At 45.4% G+C, this 19,968-nt stretch overlaps 1 protein-coding gene across 2 annotated transcripts; it reads right to left on the bottom strand.

Annotated features, from left to right (window-relative positions):
- Nucleotides 1-8,823: 8,823 nt before the first annotated feature.
- B4GALT7 (beta-1,4-galactosyltransferase 7) lies at nucleotides 8,824-19,446 on the bottom strand. 2 transcript variants are annotated; one of them, XM_044451020.1, is made up of 6 exons: nucleotides 19,362-19,446; nucleotides 17,613-17,963; nucleotides 13,204-13,429; nucleotides 12,840-12,923; nucleotides 12,516-12,620; nucleotides 8,824-9,682 (listed from the first exon to the last, which is right to left on the bottom strand). In XM_044451020.1, exons 1-6 carry the CDS (start codon nucleotides 19,409-19,411, stop codon nucleotides 9,527-9,529), a joined length of 972 nt encoding a protein of 323 aa, XP_044306955.1. In that variant the 5' UTR covers nucleotides 19,412-19,446; the 3' UTR covers nucleotides 8,824-9,526. The 2 variants fall into 2 exon arrangements, with proteins under 2 accessions (XP_044306955.1, XP_044306956.1); XM_044451021.1 differs by lacking the exon at nucleotides 8,824-9,682 and adding an exon at nucleotides 11,278-11,311.
- Nucleotides 19,447-19,968: the final 522 nt, after the last annotated feature.

Below are 19,968 nucleotides of genomic sequence, written 5' to 3'. Positions count from 1 at the left end.
AAACATTGACTCAGTCCCGCCCCACCCTTAGAAAACCAGCTATTATTTAATGACATATATACACCACCATCCTTTCCTCCAAGGAACTGGAGGCAGCTATTTTGACACTTCATTCTGTTGGTCAGGCAGAGGGAGAGAAGGACAGACGGACAGACAGATGGTTAAAAGCAAGAATTTGAACTCAGCTCCTCCCAGTTCTCACCTTAGGACTGGTTCCATCATACAGGCTGGCTCTACCAGTATGCTCTCTTTAAAAAAAAACCCTTAAAATGTGTTAACTGCTAATTGTTTTATTCTCATATGTTCAGAGCTATATTTTAAAAATATTTTCCATGTCTCAGAACCTTAGATACATATTTCTCTTTTTATAATTACTGTTGTCACTACTCTTGAATTTATACAGCACAATTCTGTGCATGTTTACTCAGCTGTAAATCATGTTGTGTTCAACATGACTTACTGCCAGATAAGTGGGTCCAGGACCACAAGCTAATCTTACGTTTTAGATAGAAAAACGGTCCTACAAGCCCCACCATTCTCCAGCCAACATTGCTTGCTGGAGAGGAAAACCCTTTTCTGTCTAAATATGCATGAGATTGCATCCCTGATGTGCTTTATCATTCTTCATATTGGTTTTTTTTCCCCAATTTATATCCTGCCTTTTCCTACAAAGGGCTCAAGGCAACTTACATCATTCTCCTCCTCCATCTTATCCTCACAACAACAACTGTGTGAGGTAGGTTGGGCTGAGAGTCTGTGACTGGCCCAAAGTCACCCAGTTGGCTCCATGGCCGAGCGGGGACTAGAACCCAGATCCTCTGAGTCCCAGTCCCATGCTCTTAACCACTACACCACACAGGCTCTCTTTTTATTGTGTATATTGCCCTGGAAGATTCTGCTTGTTGTTGTTGTCAGTCACAAAGTTGTGTCTGACCCATCGCGACCCCATGGACAACATTCCTCCAGGCCTTCCTGTCCTCCACCATCCCCCGGAGTCCACTCAAGCTCACACCCACTGCTTCAGTGACTCCATCCAGCCACCTCATTCTCTGCCGTCCCCTTCTTCTTTTGCCATCTATTGTTCCCAGCATTAGGCTCTTCTCCAGGGAGTCCTTCCTTCTGCTATATAGCAACTAATAAATGGAACAATAATTCTATTATCATTATTTAAAATTAAAATAAAATGCAGTTTTTTAAAAAAATCATGTTATAAAAATAAACTATTACGGATACCACGTGGCCTGTCCTGCACTCCCTAAGCTAGCAGTGTAGGACACCATTGCCATTTTGAAGCCAGATTCCAGTGCTCCTCCAGTTAGCTTCTGTGCAGGGAATGGGGAGCGGGTGCCATCTATCCTCCAACTCAGCCATTGATTTGTCTGGGGGTTGGCACGGGCCATCCTCACCCTGCTTCATCTTCCTACTACCCCAGTTTTACCCATGCTCTTTCACTCTTGAACAAGCCAGGATCTGCCATGCAATTCTTCTGTTACCTAACATCAGCTGCTCATCATCCTAGGTTACCACAATTCTTCAGGATACAGGTAGGAGGAGGAAACAGGTGGGCATAGGTATGGTCTCGTCATTCTTGAAATGTGTGGTTGCTGCACTAGAACACAAGCTGCTTGCAGCTTTGCAATTATAGCTATGTCTTTCATCTATCACTGAAGGTCAAAATCCAACCTACCAACCCTTGGTTCCCAGGCCTGATGCTGAAAATACAAAAGCTGCCTTGAAGCAGAGCTGCTGTTTCTCTTCCAGGCAGTCTATTGCTTTCCCCAGCTGTCCCCCTCCATCTCTTCTGCCAAATAATATTAGCTCAGCAGTTAGTTTACAGCGTATATTACATCAGTGTCTCCTTCCTTTTCCCAAACCCTCCAATAATACTAGGATGTCTCTTTGCAGGGTGGATGAGGACACAGAAAAGGAGCAGGCGTGGAATCCTACCCACCTGCAACTGACAGTCCTGCGTGCCTGCTCCCTGCGCGCCAAGGGAGCCACGGGTGGCAGCAACCCCTACGTGGTGATTCAGCTGCAAAAACAAAAATTTAGGACATCTGTGGTGCCACACAGCCTAAGTCCTGAATGGCACGAAGAGTGCATGCTGCAGCTGCCCACTGTGCTGGATGACTCAGAAGAGCATGGCCTCATCCTCACCGTCATGCACCAGTCCTTGCATCATTTCAACCAGTTTCTCGGCAGAGTCTGCTTGCCTCTTGCCCAAATCTTTCAGGACAAAACGAAGAGGAAAAATGAGTGAGCATAGCCAGTCCCTCATCTACCTAGTAGAGTTAAACAGAATTCATTGGAACACAGGGTGGTTTAGTGCCAGGAGTGGGGGACATGTTGGCCCTGAGTTCTTGCTGCTATAGCAAAGTGGAGAATAGCATAAGCCAAAAGGGAAAAAAGGATTAAATGGCACATAACTGTAGAGACAAGAGCTGCACCATGAATGACACACATGCACCCACGTTGTAAGATCTTGTAATAAAGAAAATTAACCGCAAACAGGAAAAGCAGGATGCATCTAGTCCCCTGTAATATCACACGCGTATGAGAAGAGTGTGTGTGCATTTGTGCAAGTGTATGTACATGCGTAATTTTGGCAGGGGCTGGGATTTAGCAAGTATTGCAAGGAAAAAGAATGAGCTGCTGGAAACAAGACGGAGACTTTGTTAACAATTGGTTATGCCGTTTAATATATGAAAGACACAATCTTATGCAAATTCAGGCCAAAAAAACGTCCTATAGCTCCTAGTGTGTCCCACCATACTATGCTGGCTGGGGCACAATGAGAGTTGTAGGGATTTCATTCTGTTCAGACTTGCAAAGAATTGCATCCTGAGAAGATTTAATGCCTTTTGCCACTGGGTGCAGCAGTGTGATATGAGCCATAAGTACATGTACACTTATGGGATTATGGAATATGCTCCCCAGAGGGGTTTGCCTGGCACTGATGCTTTATTTCCTTTTGGCGCCAAGCAAAAAGCTTTTTATTTTCCCATTATTTTAATGTTTAATAGGTTTTAAGATGGGTTTTATTTACTGGAAGTTTTGGATGTTGTGTTCTATTTTTTCTTGTGCTTTTATTGTAAAACCATCCCAAGATGCTTGTAGTGGATGGTATATAAAAGCTTTAAACAAATAAACAAACAAATAACTGTACACCTGGTTGCAGAATCTTCCAGGTTGCAGAATCTTCCAGTCATGCCAAAGCATCCAAGCACACCACCTTCATTATGTACAGTACAAGAAAGGACACCTCTGATGTCAATAAGGGCACCTCTTTGTTACATCATAACTGACAGTGTAGTCCTACAACCAAGCAGGAAGTTGGTGGGCTCGCAAGATCCTGCTAAGCACCAAGAAAATTGTCACACATCTACTCCCAATCAGAATTCTTGGGGAATAGCAAAGCCCCCTGTAGTACTTTGCAGACCACTGCAGATGATCAGTTTACTAGTCCTGATGGCAATATGTTGCCTTCATTATCAAAGGCAGTATGCCTACATACACCAGTTGCTGGGGCACATGGGTGGGAGAGTGTTCCCTCATGTCCTACTTGTGAGTTTCCTGTAGACAGCTGGCTGACCACTGTGTGAACAGAATGCCAGACCTGATGGACCCTTGGCCTGCTCTGGCACGGTGCTTCTGGCATTAGTTCATTCACAGTTCCTGCCACACTGTGGTTAGTGAACATCAGCATCCATGCACAGTACATGGCATCAAAGAACCAATGGCGCCCATGCCCTGCTTGTGGGCTTCTCACAGGCAGCTGCTTGATCACTGTGTGAACAGACTGACTTTGGTCTGATCTAGCAGGGCCCTTTCTGCTCTGAAGGGGACTCTTCAGGTCCTACGTGGGGTGACCTGTAGGGGCAAAGAACCAGACACTGCAGCAGCAACCCACAGGGTGGCAAGCGGCATGTTGGATACCTGCCACAGAGGCTGTTGCTTTCTCCCACTGCAGGTGGTTTGTGCTGCAGTCTCGACCTGGAAAGAAGGAGAAGACAAGAGGGCAGCTGCAGCTCAGCATCCAGTTCTTGCAGATCTCATCCCCAGCCAGTGAGCCAGCACTCAACTCGTATGGGCCCTGGGCCCTCTTTAACAGATTCCGCGGAAGTAAGAAGGGCAAGAGGTACCAAGTGTACAGAGAAACCACGTCTCAGTCATCCAGCTTGGTATGTGCAGCTCCCAGTGGAACGTGTCCACAGTTGTTGGGCTTTCTTCGACAAATGCAGCTGTTGCAGACAGCTGTGTGTTCAGCCGGGAGAAGCTGGAAACACTTAGCCCATTTTCTACAAGAGACCTTTAAATCCACTCTGACTTTCTCACAACTAGAAATGTAGAGTGAAGCCTACATTAGTTGGAATGTACATTCAACTGATAAATAATTATCTTTCAGTTTCCATCCCACAGTAGCAGGATTTGTAACCAAGAGAAAATGTTCTTAGTGTTGTTTCTGGAAAAAAAATGGTCAAAATGAAAGGGGTGGGGAATCGGGCCACAGATCCCAAACTGGTCTCCAGATATCCATGCCCCCTTCCTCAATCTCTCACCTCCACCTCTTTCCCCAGCCACCAATTGTGCAGTCATTTTCTGGCTCTTGGACCCCCTCCCCACATCATTCTAAAATAGATTTTTAGACTGTAAGCAATGTAAAACATGTAGGGGGTGTGTGTGTGTATATGCATATGTATATGTGTATATGTGTGTGTACCTCTGTCCCTTTGTCTTCACTCCTGCTCACCACTGGAATACTGCCTCCCCAATCCAGAGTTTTTCTGAAATTAAATTCAGTCTCTCAGGCTGAAAGAGGTTTCCCACCCTGGTTTAAAACATCTGGATTTAAACACTTTGCTAGTCTGGCAGAGAACTCTATTACCCAAACAGAATAATTTCTCAACAATGAACACTCCCAAGTGTGTTTGACTATATCCCCGTCATTCGCAGCTTGTATGTGGGGCGTTATAGTCTAACAAATCAGGAAGGCACCAGGTTGGGGAAGAGGAAGGCATCTTGAACTGCATCCAGCCACCACAGTTCATCTTCGGTCCCCTGCCCCATGGAAATAGAAGAGTTCTGGGAGTGACTGACCTCCCTTCCATTTTGCTTCCATTCTGAGGTAGTTCACTAATGGGGAGAAAAATGCTGGGAGGAGAAGCATAAGGGCAGGTCACTGTAACTTCTTCTGACTTTACAGAACGTCTCGCTGTGAGCACTGTTGGACACTCATGACAGAGCAGTGGCACTATCTGGCTCCAGGGCTGCAGCACTGACCCCATATGCTTTTCCTATGCAGGCAAACCACGAGGATTCCTCTTCTTCCAGTGTGAACACTGAGCTGGAGTTCTCAGGATCAAAGTCTGAGCTCAGGGCCAGCAGCTCTTTGCACACAGCAGCAGGTGAATTAAAGAACAGCACAAGACGCTTCAGCTGTACAAGGCACTGCAAAGACCTCCCTGACTGAACAGCATTCGAGAAGCCCTGGCTAGCTTAATCTCTGCTCCCTTATGCTGTCCCGAGGGCAGCTTTCTCCAGCCTGGTGTCCTCCAGGTGCTTCCCTGTGTTTCTGAGCATGGAACTCTGAACACTGTCCCATCTGTGTGTTCTTGTTTAGGCACTTTCCTTGTATATTTTAGCTGCCAAAGGAAAGCAATGTTATCAGGTAACACATATATTGGCAAGTTGCTAGGGTCCAATTGCCAAGTTTTCCATTGAATGGCACCAAAAAGAGGAATCACATGGTAAGAAGTCAGTGCAGTGTAAGTAGAGTGGAACTCCCCCCCCCCCCATAGCAATGTAGCCCTTCTGCTTTTAATTGCTGAAAGGAAACTTCTCAGTGACCTCCACTGTTTCAACACTCCACTTCAAGTCTCCAGCCACTCTGGAAAGGGGAGATTATTTTATTTCTATACCACCAAAGCTCCCTATGTTTTCATGAGTCCTTGCAGGAGTACCTACTGATGCAATTGCTACAGAAATGTTGAAAAGGTAGAGGACACTGCAAAAAGTCAAGCTGAACACTTGAAAAGTAACAGGATCCCATCGCTAGGACAGAGTGCTTCTCTCCACCACCACCTTTTTGTGCATCTACTTTCGTGACTCCTCCCCACTTTTCAGTACTTTTCACTTGACAAATTGGCAATTGGTCCCTGGCAACTGTGTGGAAATTAGCATATATGCAATCCGCCTTCTCAGTTTCTATGTTACTTATCCACTTCACCACATATTGTACAACTGCAACTGTGTACTCTTGCAAAAGACTGAGAAGAAAAATTGCAGGCACATTTACAAAACTTTTTGGGGGTGAAACATATTTTTAAATACATGTTTTGGAAGGTCTGAATTTTCTTTAAACATTGGTGAACATTTTTGAAGGTCTGAATTTTCAGTGGTGAACAAAAAGGGCAGTGATCAAAGAAGGGAAAAGCAGAAAAGATGGTTGTGTTGTGAAAGACACAGCAGTAGCAGCTGGAGGCCCAAGGGGGAAAGGTAAGGGAGAAGCCACAGTAGGCCTCAGTGGCTGTCAGGTGCACTGTGGGTTTTTTCATGAACAACCCAGATCTGTGTAGCTTATTCATAAGCTGTGTGAACCCACCCACTGCTTCATTCACTCAGCATCTTTCATTACTTCCAGAATAACATCTAACTCAGTGAAGCAGAAAGGCAATACTGAGAAATTTTAGGCTCTTTTTAAAAAAAAAGTATCTAGGTGATCAGTAGCAGACAGTATCTACTCCACATTGCTGGACAGAGGGACCAGGTTGGTCAGGGCGTGCACTGCAGATTTCAGAGCCTTAAAAAAAGTATTTAAGGTTTTTGTGTTATGGGTGGTGTTCAGGTGAAAGTATGCACAAGGGAGTCATAGGCAGGCCAGCTCCAGCTGCACATTCAAAAACCTAAAAGGTAGCATAAACTCCACCTCCATATGTCAGTGTCAGAGCTAGCCTGGCAACCTCTTCACACAAAACATTCTAACCCCCTCTCCATCTAATTTAGATCTCTCCCCACATCTAACCCACCCTATAAATATCAGGCTAAACAGCCCAAGGGTTTCCATGTTGCATGGTTCCCTTTTGTTCTTTAGCTACAGGTAAATGTAATTGTACTCAATGCTTAAAAGATATTAAAGGGTTTGTTCTTGCTAAAGGAATGTAGATTTGGTACTTAGAAGAAATTATTCAAATGAACTTGCACTGCATTCTGTGTTGTCTGCAAAATGTGGAAGGTTTAGAGAAGGGCTGGAATGGGAAGAAAGGAGAAGACAGAGAGTGGGAGATAGTAAGCAAAGAAAGAAGCTTAGCGGCCAGAAGAAAGAACAGAGATTTACTGAGAACATAATACCAGAAGCATGGTTGAAAGCCAGTGTCTAAGTATCCAACCATCGCATATAACAGCAAAAAGGTTCCTTGCTTTAAAAAACCCAGAATCCAGATTCTGCACTATTTTACACATGTAGGAAAAAAGGTCCCTGGTCCATTTATCTGACATGCTGGGGGTCTTTTCCCCCCACAGTTCTACAATTTGGGATCAATCAAAATGCCATCCCCTTGCCACAAGCAACTAAAGAGTAACTTGTTAGATAAAACTTGTTTTAGGACTTCAGGAAAATCCACCTCTAACCTTTTTTGCTCTCCCCCCACCCCTTACAGCTACCTCTGCTGGTAAAAAAAACACATCCAAAACTCAGCTGCAGAAGCTCATGTCATGCAACTATAAGGAACTTTCCTCCAGTGCTATGGACACAAGTCAGTCTGAGCATCCGAGCAGCCTGGAACAGTTCAGCAGCATCTTCACCCAGCAACCCAAGAAAAAATCTAAGCCCCTGAAAGAGGAGAGGAATCCAGAGGCAGCTGGCATCTCTATGGAGGCTTGGCAAGCATCCCTCCCACCCCTTCATGTGGCAGGGCCCAGTGATATGCCACCGCGAGCACAGACCCTCCACCTTTCTACAGTGAGCCTTCAGCAGACCGCCAGCGTCTCCACAGCGAGCTCTGTGGCCAGCCACTTCTACAGATGCCGGCTGCAGCTGCACAGGAGCTATCAGCTTTTTCGGAGGTGTTTTGGCCTGGGTTCATGAGCTGGGGGTTTAGCGCTGTCTCTCACTTTCTTGGGAAGGAAGACTTATTGTATGAATGCATCATATCAGGTAATATACATTTGTGTGCAAGTGTGGCTAGTGTCTTTGGCATGAAGGTTAGCCGAGGCTAATTCTGGCTCAGGAGGGTAGGCTTGGGTCAGGATCCCAGATTCCAGGGGCAGGAAGTTACATTGGCAGGTAAAGGGAGGAGGCTCAAACAAGCAGACTCTCGTATGACCTGTGGCAATGCCTACATCCTTTGGTGCTGAGCACAACTAGTAACTGGAAGAACTGTTATCAGCACCACCACAAAACAACTGCCATGCAAAGTATGGTTACTTATGAAGAATAAGGAACCTACCCAAAGGGCCAAGTATAAGGCTAAGGTAGAATCCAAGCCCCAACTCCTCTGGATCCACACTATTCAGCACAGGGGTCTCAAACTCATGGCCCGCGGGCCAATTGTTGGGATGGGCGGGTCATGGGGGAGGGCCCCTGCAGCCTTCAAAGTGCGGGATGAGCGACCCACCACCACTGCGGTGGTGGAATACTTGATGCGGCCCAGCCTCACCCAGACTGCCCCCAGGTAAGTTGAGTTTGAGACCCCTGATTCAGCACATCAGGATCTGTTATATGAGGGATAGGGTACATTTGGGGACACACTAGAGCCCCACAGGGACCCCTGCTGTGTACTTCTGGCCTACATGCACTCCCTGACACACATACCATCTACAAGCCACTTGCTTTCATGGCTTTATTGCAACGAGCCAAACACTTTTACAGCCCCGGAGACTTCAAGAACAGGATCCCTTACAACAATGGGCTGGAGTAAGGTGGTCGGTGAGGATGCTCTCAGAGCCAGAGAGCGAGCTGCCCACTTGCAAGAGCCCCCCAGAGGAAGCATGGAGGGGGCATGAGAATTTCACAGCGAGCAGGTGTGCATATTTCATCATGAGAGGAGCAAACTTCCAGCGAACTAACCAAATACTGATGCTGTAAATCCTTTCAGTATCAGCTCGGGCAACAAGCTTCCAAACAAGGCGACCGGCCCAAGCACTCCTTATCACCCGGGTGTTGGAGTCCTGGCAGGTAGAGAGAGGATGATTTAGTCCCAGGTCCTGCCTCTCAGTCTGAGATGTCCTTCACTGTGTTCAGATGTAGGCAGCCAAGACAGCATCTTTCTGTGTGACAAGCAGGCTAACCAGGGATTCAGGCCAGCACCTCTGCATTTGTTTTCACCTTGCAGTATCCACACGGAAGAAGCAATGCCCAACGTATACCTGGCAACTGGTGTAGATCCTCTGTCCTCTTTTTAACCATCTGAGCCATGGGCATCTATGCTCTGTTGTCGGTTCCTGCCAAAGAACTTGCCTTCAGAGCATCCAGCACCAACTCTGGCAACCAGCTAAACAGCGACACAACAGGCAGTCCGTGGCAGGCAGTTCAGCCAAACACACACCAGGGAGTCTCGCTGGTGTCACATTCTAACAAGATGTTGATGATTGTGCAGGGAGCGCCTGCCACAGTCAGTGGAGTGCGTGACTCCACTTTATATTTGAGGTTGGTCAACCCTCCTGTCCGGTCCACCTTGAACTGCTCCTGAGTGGAAACAAAAGTGCCAGGCATCATGCACAGAGGCCTAGAGCAAAGGAATAAGGCTTTGGAGAGGGCCCGGAAGATGCCAAGAGTGGAGTAAACAGGGAGAAGGCTAAACACTGTCAAGGAGAGAGACACAGGCTTAGAGCATGATTATCATAAAGGGGTCTGGAATTATACTCAAGACTTATGAAGTTCGGCACTAGAAGAACGAATCGCATTACACAGCATCACAATCAGAATAAATTATACAAGCCTCCACGAGATATTTTACACAGCATGGCTCATCTTAGTTGGTGCTTGGAAGAATGTTTGTGAAGTTAGTAAATTTGTGTTCATGTAGTTTTATGAAGAACTCAGGGAAAAACTGAGAAATCCTCACTTGAAGTACTAGAATCTCATCTTAAACCTTATTTTCTCTAAAATGTGCCCTCACTGATTCAAAATTTTCTCTATAACTACACAGATTTAATAAAAAGGGCAGGGTAACACTTTTCAGGGTTCTGGGCCTAGTTCTGGATTCCATGGTAAATGCCTCATAGTCCATACTTCCTAGTGTCATCACAGACTTGCATGTTTCAAGAGCTTACAGTTAAAACTTGTAACTATATTGCGCGCGCGCACACACACACACATTTAGGGGGAAGTAAGGAGAGAGGTAGGAAGTTTTTTTTCTCTTATTGGAAGCCATATACATTCGCCAGTGCTGATTTTTTTTCTTTTAAATGGGGAGGGATTATTATTATTATTATTATTTCATTTCTATAGTATCTGTAGCCAATGTTCTCTGGGCAGTTTACAACAAAATATAAAAACAATAAAATACAATAGGTAACAACATGAGAATTAAAGATTAATCTAAAATAATATAAAAACATTAAAAGACAATTAAAAAAGACCTGGCCAAGAGTAAAAGAAAGGCACCTGGCTGATCTGGCTTGTTCCAAAGATTGGGGCCACCACTGAAAAGGCTCTCCCCTAGTTGCCACCCTCTGAGTCTCTTGAGGAGTTGGCACCCAGAGAAAGGCCCCAGAGGCTGAGCATAGTATCCAGGTAGATCAGGGCTGGGAGAGGCCTTCTGACAGGTACTGTGGTCCCAAGCAATGTAGGCCTTGAATTAAGGCCGGCACCTTGAATTAAGGACCAGAAGCATACAGGCAGCCAATGCAGGTGAGCCAAAACTGGTCTTACGTTTGGGTCCCAGTTTATTAATCTGGCTGCTTCATTCTACACCAGCTGCACTTCCTGAACCACCTTCAAAGGCAGCCCAGCACAGAGTATGTTGCAGTAATTTAAGTTAGAGGTTACTAGAGCACAGATTCCTGAAGCCAGACTATCTCTGTCCAGATAGGGGTGCAGCTGGGCAGCCAGCCAGAGCTGGTAGAAGGCACTCTGAGCCACTGATACCACATGAGCGTCAAGTGGGAAAGATGGATCAAGAAGCCCCCCAAGCTATAAACCTGCTCCTTCATGGGGAGTGTGACCCTGTCTAGAAGTTGAACATCCCCCATCCAGTCAAAGGAACCACCCACCAACAGCATCTCGTCTTGAATGGGTTGAACTTCAGTTTGTTGGACCTCATCCAGTCCATTATAGTAGCCAGACACCAGTTTAGCACATACACAGCCTCATCTGCTGATGATGAAAAGGAGAAATAGAGCCGCGTGTAATCAACATACTGATGGCGATGCACTCCAAAACTCTGGATGACCCCATTCAGCGGTTTCATGCAGACGTTAAACAGCATGGGGGAAAGAACACACCCCTGAGGAACTCCATGCTGGAGAATGCTTGGGGCTGAACAATATTCCCCTAGCACCACCTTCTGGAGAAGGTCCTCCAAGAAGAAGCGGAACCACCGCAATGCAATGTCCCCTACTTCCATCTCGGCCAGCTGCTCCAGAAGGATTCCATAGTTGATGGTACTGAAAGCTGCCAAGAGGTCCAGCAGCATCAACAGGGTTGCGCTTCCCCTGCCTTGCTCCCAGCACAGGTCATCATACAGGGCGCCCAAGGCTGTTTCTGTGCCAAAACAGGGCAAAGATGTGCTGCAGAGAGAAGGAACCTTCTAACACACATTCCAGCTGTCTGTCTCTGATATCTGACATTCAGGTGATGGCTCCATTGTGAGTTGTAGCTCGGTGTCTCTTTTGGTCTGTTTGTATCATTCACCATCCTACTGCACTGACATAATTGCTTAGTTAATCAGTTGTGACTGTGTGATGACATCATTATTAGAAAGAAGGGTGGCTTTAAAGCAAAAGATAGTGCAGCTCCAAAGTTTCTGTAAATCTTGCAATTAGATTTGTGTACCTGCTACCTGCTTTACTTTATTTCCATGCTTTGTTCTGGCTGCAGGACATAAGTGGGTGTCCACTTAAGGGCAGTCAAAAAGGAGGGACAGCTGAAACTTGTTTTGGAACACTGGGGAGGTTAAAGGACAAGCAATAGAAGTGATGCTAAGATACACTTCTTGCTTCCTAAGGATAGTGTTAATTGCTTAACTTACACATTTTTTATCCCAAGCCATCAGGAACAGAAATGTGTATTTTCAAAATCAGTATTTTAAAAAGATCAAAGCAGTAAAATCATGTGGCCTTTAGAGGCTCTGTTCAATGGTCTTCCACCTATACAGATTTCTATGTCTTCCAACTGCCACTCAGTACTGAGCAAAGCCACGTGCTACAGTAAAACATAAAGTGAGAGTAAGAATGCCTGAGCAACAACGTGGGACTGAGTACACTGCGAGATGGCCTGACCCACACAGGCAAGGTGACAGCTTCCAGTTCTGAGACAAAGACAGCCTTCACCCACCTCCCCCATGAGAACCACCCACCTGCTTCTGGGAAGCAACACGCTTCTGGTCTCTCTTGCGCCAAGCTGGATCATGCAGGTGTTGGAATGTCTTATATCCACTCGTAATGCCTAGGGGCCGGAAGAGCTGAAATGAAGAAATGGCAGAGCCTGCATGAGCCACTTGTCTCAGGACAGAAGTCTTGGTGCAACACAGAAATCACACAGCATGGCAGAAGACCTGCCTAAAGAACAGCCTTCTGTGTGAAGCAGGGAAAGAGGTTGGTAGCAGGCTCAGATCGCACTGAGAACCTGAGTCCCAAGGTCAGGTCCCCAACCTCCAGCCAGAGCCATGCTGCATCCTCACTTGAAGTCCAGCTCCTCTGATGCGGCGATAAAATTCATCATCCTCCCGGCCCCAGCCCCAGAAGCGGTTGGACATTCCATTACACTGAAACAACAGTAAAAACACAGTTAATTCCAGCATTCTTTTCCTCCAAGAAGACTTGGGGCAGATTATAAAACGTGCTGTCAACTGTCCTGTGGCACAGCCAGCACCATTGCCTCTTCAGCTTGAGGAGTAAGGGAGTGGCGCTGTTTACACCTGAAACCAGTAAATACAGGATTGGGTCTAAACATTAAGCCACTAGCTGTACACCCTCCACCCACCAAAGTAACTAGCAGGGCTTTCTTCAGCAAGTCCTCTCTGTGAGAAGTGTCTGGGGACTTACCATTCGATAGTGCTGTTTGGTAAGCAGCAAGATGCCACCCACATAGGTGCTATAGTGATAGAGAGGGTGCAGCTCAGGAGATGCCACATGGAAAGGGCCAGCAGATGGGAAGCTGTAATCCAGTTCTTCATTGAGAGGTAGCAAGTCCACATCATGCATGGCTATGTAGTCTGTATCATTGCCACTTTCCAGGAAGCCCACATTGATCAGAGATGCTCTGTTAAACCTGTCCAAGAGACCAGCATGAGCAGATTGGACCTAAGTTCTGCCTAGAAATCCTAACCACCCCTCTGTTAAAAATGTTCAACCCCTGCATCCGACCACTGTTCTATGGTCTACGCACTGTCACTAGCAACTTTCCAACTCATAAGAAGCAGATGGGTGGTTCCCAGCAGGAACACAGACTCTTTCATGTAGGGGAAGCCCAACCGAAATGTGACAGCTAATTACACATAAAGAGGAGTTCAGAATTCACAATGGGTCTTACTTTTATTCTTGTTTAATTGTTTATCAAATCATATAAATAATCTAATAAACAACTGCCCTTTATTCATCTAGAGCAGTGTGGTCCAACTTTTTGTACCTTGAGGTACTTTGACATGGAACCCAGGGGCTGCACAATGAGTTACATTTCTGTATCATAAATTAAGGCATTTGCAATATATTTAATAAACAAAATCAATATATTTAATTATTACACTTGCTGAAGAGATCAGGAGCAGCTGCTTAATTTTAAGATGATTTTAGGGCTAACTGAATGAAAAAGAATACTTTGTGGTCCGTAGAGATCATAGGCAGCTCCTTCTCCAACCACAGCCCAAGCACAATGACCACTCTTCTGAAGTTGCCCATCCCTTTCTTTCCTGTTTCTCCTGCTCAGAAACCCTCCCATATGAACCCCCCCCCCAGCCCCTCCTGCCTTCCCGAGTCTCTTGTACTTGAGCCTGCAAACTTTCCCCAGCATGCTCCGCTCACTCTGCTGACAAGCGCAAAGGCACTCAGCTCCGGAGTGCCTTTGCGCTCATCAGCTGGAACAGCATGGGGCATGCTGGGGCAAGCTCTTGCAAGACCACCAGACTAACCTGCTTTTTTCCTGAGCCTCACTCAGCTTACTGAAATGTACAATTGATGCATGTGTTTCTTCCATGTCTGTCACTACACCACCCACCCATGAGGGACCATAACTACAGCTCACTTATTTGGGAGCTCACAGCCTAGCAGCACAGGGCAAGACAAGCTGCATCCCAACATGATGGTACAGCCAATTCATTGCATAATTAGAGCTAGGTTAAACTAACATTAAATGTTGATAAATCTAATTGCATACTGTGATCTAGTCAATCCACCACTATAGAATTAAGTCAGTGTTCAGTGTTAAATGAATGAGGATCTGGTTTTATTTCCATTCACAGCTTTAGTTTTTGACTCAAATTTACTCAGTTTGCACTTCCTAGAACTGAATGTGGACTCAAATGAAATCTAGAGTCTATGTTTGTACATTTCTGAGTTTGCAGTGCTCCTCATGGGACCCTAAAATACATTTGGAAAAATAGCTACTTTTGAGTTTAATGAGTTTAAATGTACTGAGACAAAATGCATACTTTTTTAAAATGCAGAGAATTGATGCATATAGATGGGCAGGAGCACCCAAAAATATCCACAAATATTGGTGAGAAAAGAAAGAAAAACAGTGCACAATCTGATATAGATGTGAATCTGAACAGTTCTGAAGCAGAATTCAGAGAACCTTCATGAACTCATATTGTTGACCCAGGTGTTAATAAAGAAGCTTGAGTTTTAGTTCCTTTGTTTCTCCTTTACCTTAAACCTGCTGGAGTGGTGAAGGGCATGTTGGGGTGAGCTGTCCTGAGGCCACCATCCTGACCCACTCCCTTCCCGAGCCTCAGGAAGAGAGTAGAGAGGGCTGGAAGCCTCAGGAGAACTCATGGCAATCATGCCCTTGCCATCACTGGGATCTGGGTAGGGGAGGGGATGGGGGGCTCTGGGCAGCAAGAGAACCACAGAACAAGGCCTTGGGGGCCACATATAGCTTGTGGGTCATGTGTTGGATCACCCTGATCTAGAGGTTGCCCTTATTGTTAGAATATTCTTTTCCTCAGAGACACATGAAAGTGATGGAAGAGAGGCTGGGGCAGAGGCAAAAAAAAGTTGCAGAAGAATAAAAGCAGAGGGATGGGTCATGAAAAGGAAGAAAAACACTACAGCAGAGTGAAGCAGCTCTACCCCTTGGAAACCCAAATGAGACTCACATTCACTTCTAACTTCTCAATTGCATACTACATACTTTCAACATGCTGTCTACAGCCAGGAGGTTTTTCTTCAAGATTCTGAATTGGCTATCAAAACAGCCAGATTCCAAAACACAGGGTACACCCTCAGTGCTGGGGCACAATGCACCTCCTCACATAATCACCAGTTGCGGGTGGAACAGAAAACTGTCATGTTTACAGGATTCTATATTAACATTGGCTTAATAGTATTCAATAACACAAGGAATGAAAGAGTGATTCTATTAAGTGCTCTGACTGGTTGTCACTGAAAAAAGAAATAACTTTAATTCACATGCAAACTAATAAAGAACAAACAAGAGTTTTTCCATGCTGCTGCTTGGGAAAACCTTTTCCATTGCCACCTTCCAATGCTCTTGTGTAATATGTGCATGATATAGAGCTAAATTCAACAATTAACACTGCTTGAGGGATAATTATGTTTGAAATGCAGCTTTTAAAGACCCCATGGTTTACTCACAAATGTAACAAAATGCCATGTGCACATAATCTCTGCTATTAGCATAGAGGTTTTGAGAAGGAATTGTTTGGGAGACTGGTGGGTGAAAGCACTGAATTGTTGCTAAAGTAAATGGTAGACTTTAGTACCTTTTAGAATGGATAGACAGGAAGTAAATCTGAATTAACCATTAGATCCCCAATCTTCAGCAGATGGAAAAGAATTTCTGGCACTGAACTGATGAACAAAAGCAGCAATAAAATCTCTTTTCCCCTCCCTCCCACTGCACTCTAAATTATACTCCTGAAAGGAAAAGTGCTTGGGATAATCAGGACTGCATTCTTGTGTGGAAGAACTGAGACCTCCATTCATTTCTAGTACTCAAAACAGTTCCTGGGCTCAGAAGCCTTTAATTCAAAGTGAATGTCGTTTGCATCAGATTCTGGTTGCTGGCTGTCAAGACTGCCAGTAAAAAACCCAAAGCAGGTCTTACAAATCTAGATCAGCCAACCCTGTGTAATTAATTGCTGAACATGGAAGACCAGATGGAAGACTACCTGAGAACCCTTGTTATACCGCCTTGAATTGGGTGGAACAAAGACAGGGTATGAATGACATTATTAAGTTTACCAGTAGCTACTGATGATTGTAGAATAGGGTGGCACTGTCACATCCATAGAAGAATCATTATCTTGTGTTCTGCATCATGGTATGTTGCACAAAAACTTTCTCCTCTTTAAAGAGAAAGCATTTTACATGATTGGTACAGGCATTAACTCTGCATTCCCACTTTTCCTAAGGATGTTTTTTCCTTGTTAGAGGGATCAAAGCAGGGAGTCTGAACAGAAAGAGGGATGAGGAAAAACAGGACAAAGAAATTAAATGAGATATGAAATTGGAAGGATGATGGTGTGATACTGAATGTAAGATACCTCATCAGCCAAACCCCTTAACAGTTTGAGTTAGAAAAGGGAAAGCAGGCCCAAGGCTACAGGATAGGGAGAAACTCCACCCAAAGAAACAAAACAACCACACACAACAGAATTCAAACTGAAGCTTAAGGCCTCTTCCCAATTCTAGTTCTCCGTTAGACTTGAGCAACTAATAGAAGATACACCCATATGAACAGGCACAATAAAAATTGGACTAGGGCACTAGTTAGGATATATAACCAATACTGTCATAAAGTGAATAATTGTAACTCAAGAACAAATACTATTTTCCAGCTTGGAATACAACCTGCTTGCTACATGATTTTGTCCTTGTGGCTTAAAAAGCAAAAATTGCATCATTCTCAACAAAGCAAAATCTTTATGATGCCAGTGGAAGAGAGCATCAATCCTGCACCACCAAAAGGAACAGAGGAAAAGCCAGATGGATTGAAAACAGTTAATTGTTTTTAGAATGTTTAGCAGCAACTAAGCAATGCCTCATTGAGAAAGAGTGACTTGAGACATGATACCAGATTGCCCACTTCCCTGATGGGAGAAATATAGATATTTTATTTCAGATAACAGAATGGCCCTATGTTAGTTTCTTATATATTGATCACATGTCCAAAGTCATTCTGAGAAGGGAAAAAACTAAATCTAAGATATAGAATATGTTGGAGCACAGAGCAAAAGATCTTGAGTGTGGTGTTCAACCATGCCTTATAGTACCTGTAATGATCCAGCTGATTGAGTATAAAGATATGATGGCGAATTTTCTTCTTGTTCAGGAAGTGATGCATGTGGGGAACAAAAACCAGCAGCTCCTCAAAGCGTTCCCGAAAAGGTACCAACACTGCCAGGCGGTGAGGTCCCCATGATGGATCGTCAGGAAGCTGAGGAAGAGGCTCAAAGTTGCATGGTTTCTGAAGCACTGTAGCCTCAGTTCGTTGACTTCTAGCCACATCCCCTGAGCAGCTGAGCTGCAGCCACAACAGGGAAATAAAACCCAGCAAAAGAGCAACAAAGAAGAGCTGAAACAGAGAGCATTTCCGGGGTAGGATGCCCAACAGCCGATCGGATCTGAAGAAAAATCAGAACAACAGAACAGAGTGAGACAAGATGGTCTACTCCTAGTGCAAAAGAGAGACTGATATACACAAACCACCATAGGCTTCTCCAGAGCATATATAGTAGACCAGAGTCAGGAATCACCAGAATAAGTCCCTCATTCTGCCCATGCTCCAGTGCAAAACTGTGGCATAAGACCACCAACACAGTGTGAGAATAAAGTAAATGAAACCAGGAAGACATGGGAACACTAAGCCTGGTATCTAACAGAAGTGTTGGGCCACACTGGTTGGGATAATGGGAAATGCAGTCTACATGGGCAACCAACTGCCTTCAGCCATTATCTCATTCCAGGGAGCCCCATTTCCTATTCCCCAGAACCCAACAGATCAGCCATCAAACTACAGATTGCTAGTTTGCAGCAAGAAAAATGGTGGTTGGGGATTATTATTGTTCTAGTAATCCATTACCAGCAAGATTTGTAATAGTGGTACTTGTCAAGATCAGAGTAGCACGTGACCAAGCACCTAGGAAACTTTTTTTGAACTAGGTGGTCTTATATCACACTCTTAATCTGTAATCCTACACACATTTACCTAAAGTTAAGCACCACTGAAAGCAGTGAAACTTACTGCCGAGTAGACATACAAAGGTTTGGACAGTTATTCCCTTATGTTTCAGCAGCTCCTATTCCTTCCTATCTGATATGAGATCTTTACAGAAGGTACAAATAGTGCATGGACTCAAGTCTGCTTGAAGTTACATCCTCCAGCATGGAAACCCTTTCTCCCAACCTCTAATATGTGGCAGATGGCTATAGTTACTTAAAAGTAAATGTTCTAACTCTGAGATGGCACCATACTACTTTAAAAGAAAAAATATCACCATGGAAAGGGCAACACCTATTGCATTTGGTTTCATCCTCTCTGCTGCTCTACTTTCCATTCATTCTTACATGGCAGCTTTCCCCAACCTCATTCCCTCCAGCCACGCTGCCTTCAGGGCAGTTGCACTCCAAGACATCTGAAAGGCTCCAGGTTGGAGCAGGCGGCTATCGAGAAAGGCACTACTTATTTACGGCTGAAAAAGAAAAGGGATGCCCTCAGTGCCATCACAAGGGATGCCATCACAAAGGAAGCTAAGTAAGGTACATGCCCGTTTTATCTCCACAGCAGCAACAGCAGAAGCATAAATTCTATTTCTTGGCCGCTCTAGACTGAGACAGACTGGTACTTCAGGACTGGAGCACAGCCATTGCTTCAAACCGACTGGGACCTGAGAATAGCAACTGGCCGCTGATCCTTGCTGCTGCCATAGGGTCACCAGAGGGCTTTTCGTCCACGGCCCCTTTCCCCACACCCGCTCCCCCAGCCGCCTGACGCCTCCTCTTTCCCCCGTCAGGATACTCACCTGCCTCCCGCGCGACCATACATAGCAGACTTGCGCCGAGACGGGAACATCCTGCCGCCTTGACGGCAGGGTCCCCGCCCGAGACACGTTGGCTAGGACACTAGGTCCGCCGACTAGCACGCTCCCCCGGAAACGCGCTCCGTGCCAGTTGTTCCGCCCAATTTTGTTCCCAGGCGAATGCCACCTAAAAGCTAGACCCTAAGGGACAGACGTCGCACATTTCCGGACAGCGGCGGGACGGGCAGAGACGCAACTGAGGGGAAGTAGGCAATGTCAAGCCTGAGAGCCACTGCCTGCTTTTTTTCACCAGATTCTCTGTCCGTTCCAGCAGCGCCGCGAAAATGGCCCCCGGACCTCCCGAATCTGATCTAAGTGAGGTTTCCAGGACTCCATAAGTCCAGAACCTAAGCTAGAGGCGCAATCCTACGTTAGTCAGAGAAAAGGGTCAGCTGGGGCATGCTGGGAATTGTAGGCGCTTTTTCTAACTAAAGGTGATGAAGGCTACAGGGAACCTCTTAACAGGGTCAGAATAGCTTTTCAAATCCAGATGCAGCAGTACATGAAGAGTGTTGCTAAATTTTGTGCAGAACATTTTTATGTCTGTCAG

This window comes from Varanus komodoensis, unplaced genomic scaffold (genome assembly GCF_004798865.1).
Source record: "Varanus komodoensis strain SLA01 unplaced genomic scaffold, ASM479886v1 scaffold6_1, whole genome shotgun sequence".
In the NCBI taxonomy this organism is placed as follows: Eukaryota; Metazoa; Chordata; class Lepidosauria; order Squamata; family Varanidae; genus Varanus; species Varanus komodoensis.
This window is presented reverse-complemented; position numbering and strand designations above follow the sequence as displayed.

Excerpts from the sequence above, each read along its gene's own strand:
- B4GALT7 (XM_044451020.1), bottom strand. The coding sequence starts at position 19,411 with ATGTTCCCGTCTCGGCGCAAGTCTGCTATGTATGGTCGCGCGGGAGGC. Across the intron at positions 13,430-17,612 it reads AATCAGCTGGATCATTACAG|GTTTAACAGAGCATCTCTGA; the intron begins GTACTATAAGGC and ends TCTCTTGGACAG. Across the intron at positions 9,683-12,515 it reads GTGTTGCTTCCCAGAAGCAG|GAGCAGTTCAAGGTGGACCG; the intron begins GTGGGTGGTTCT and ends GTTTCCACTCAG.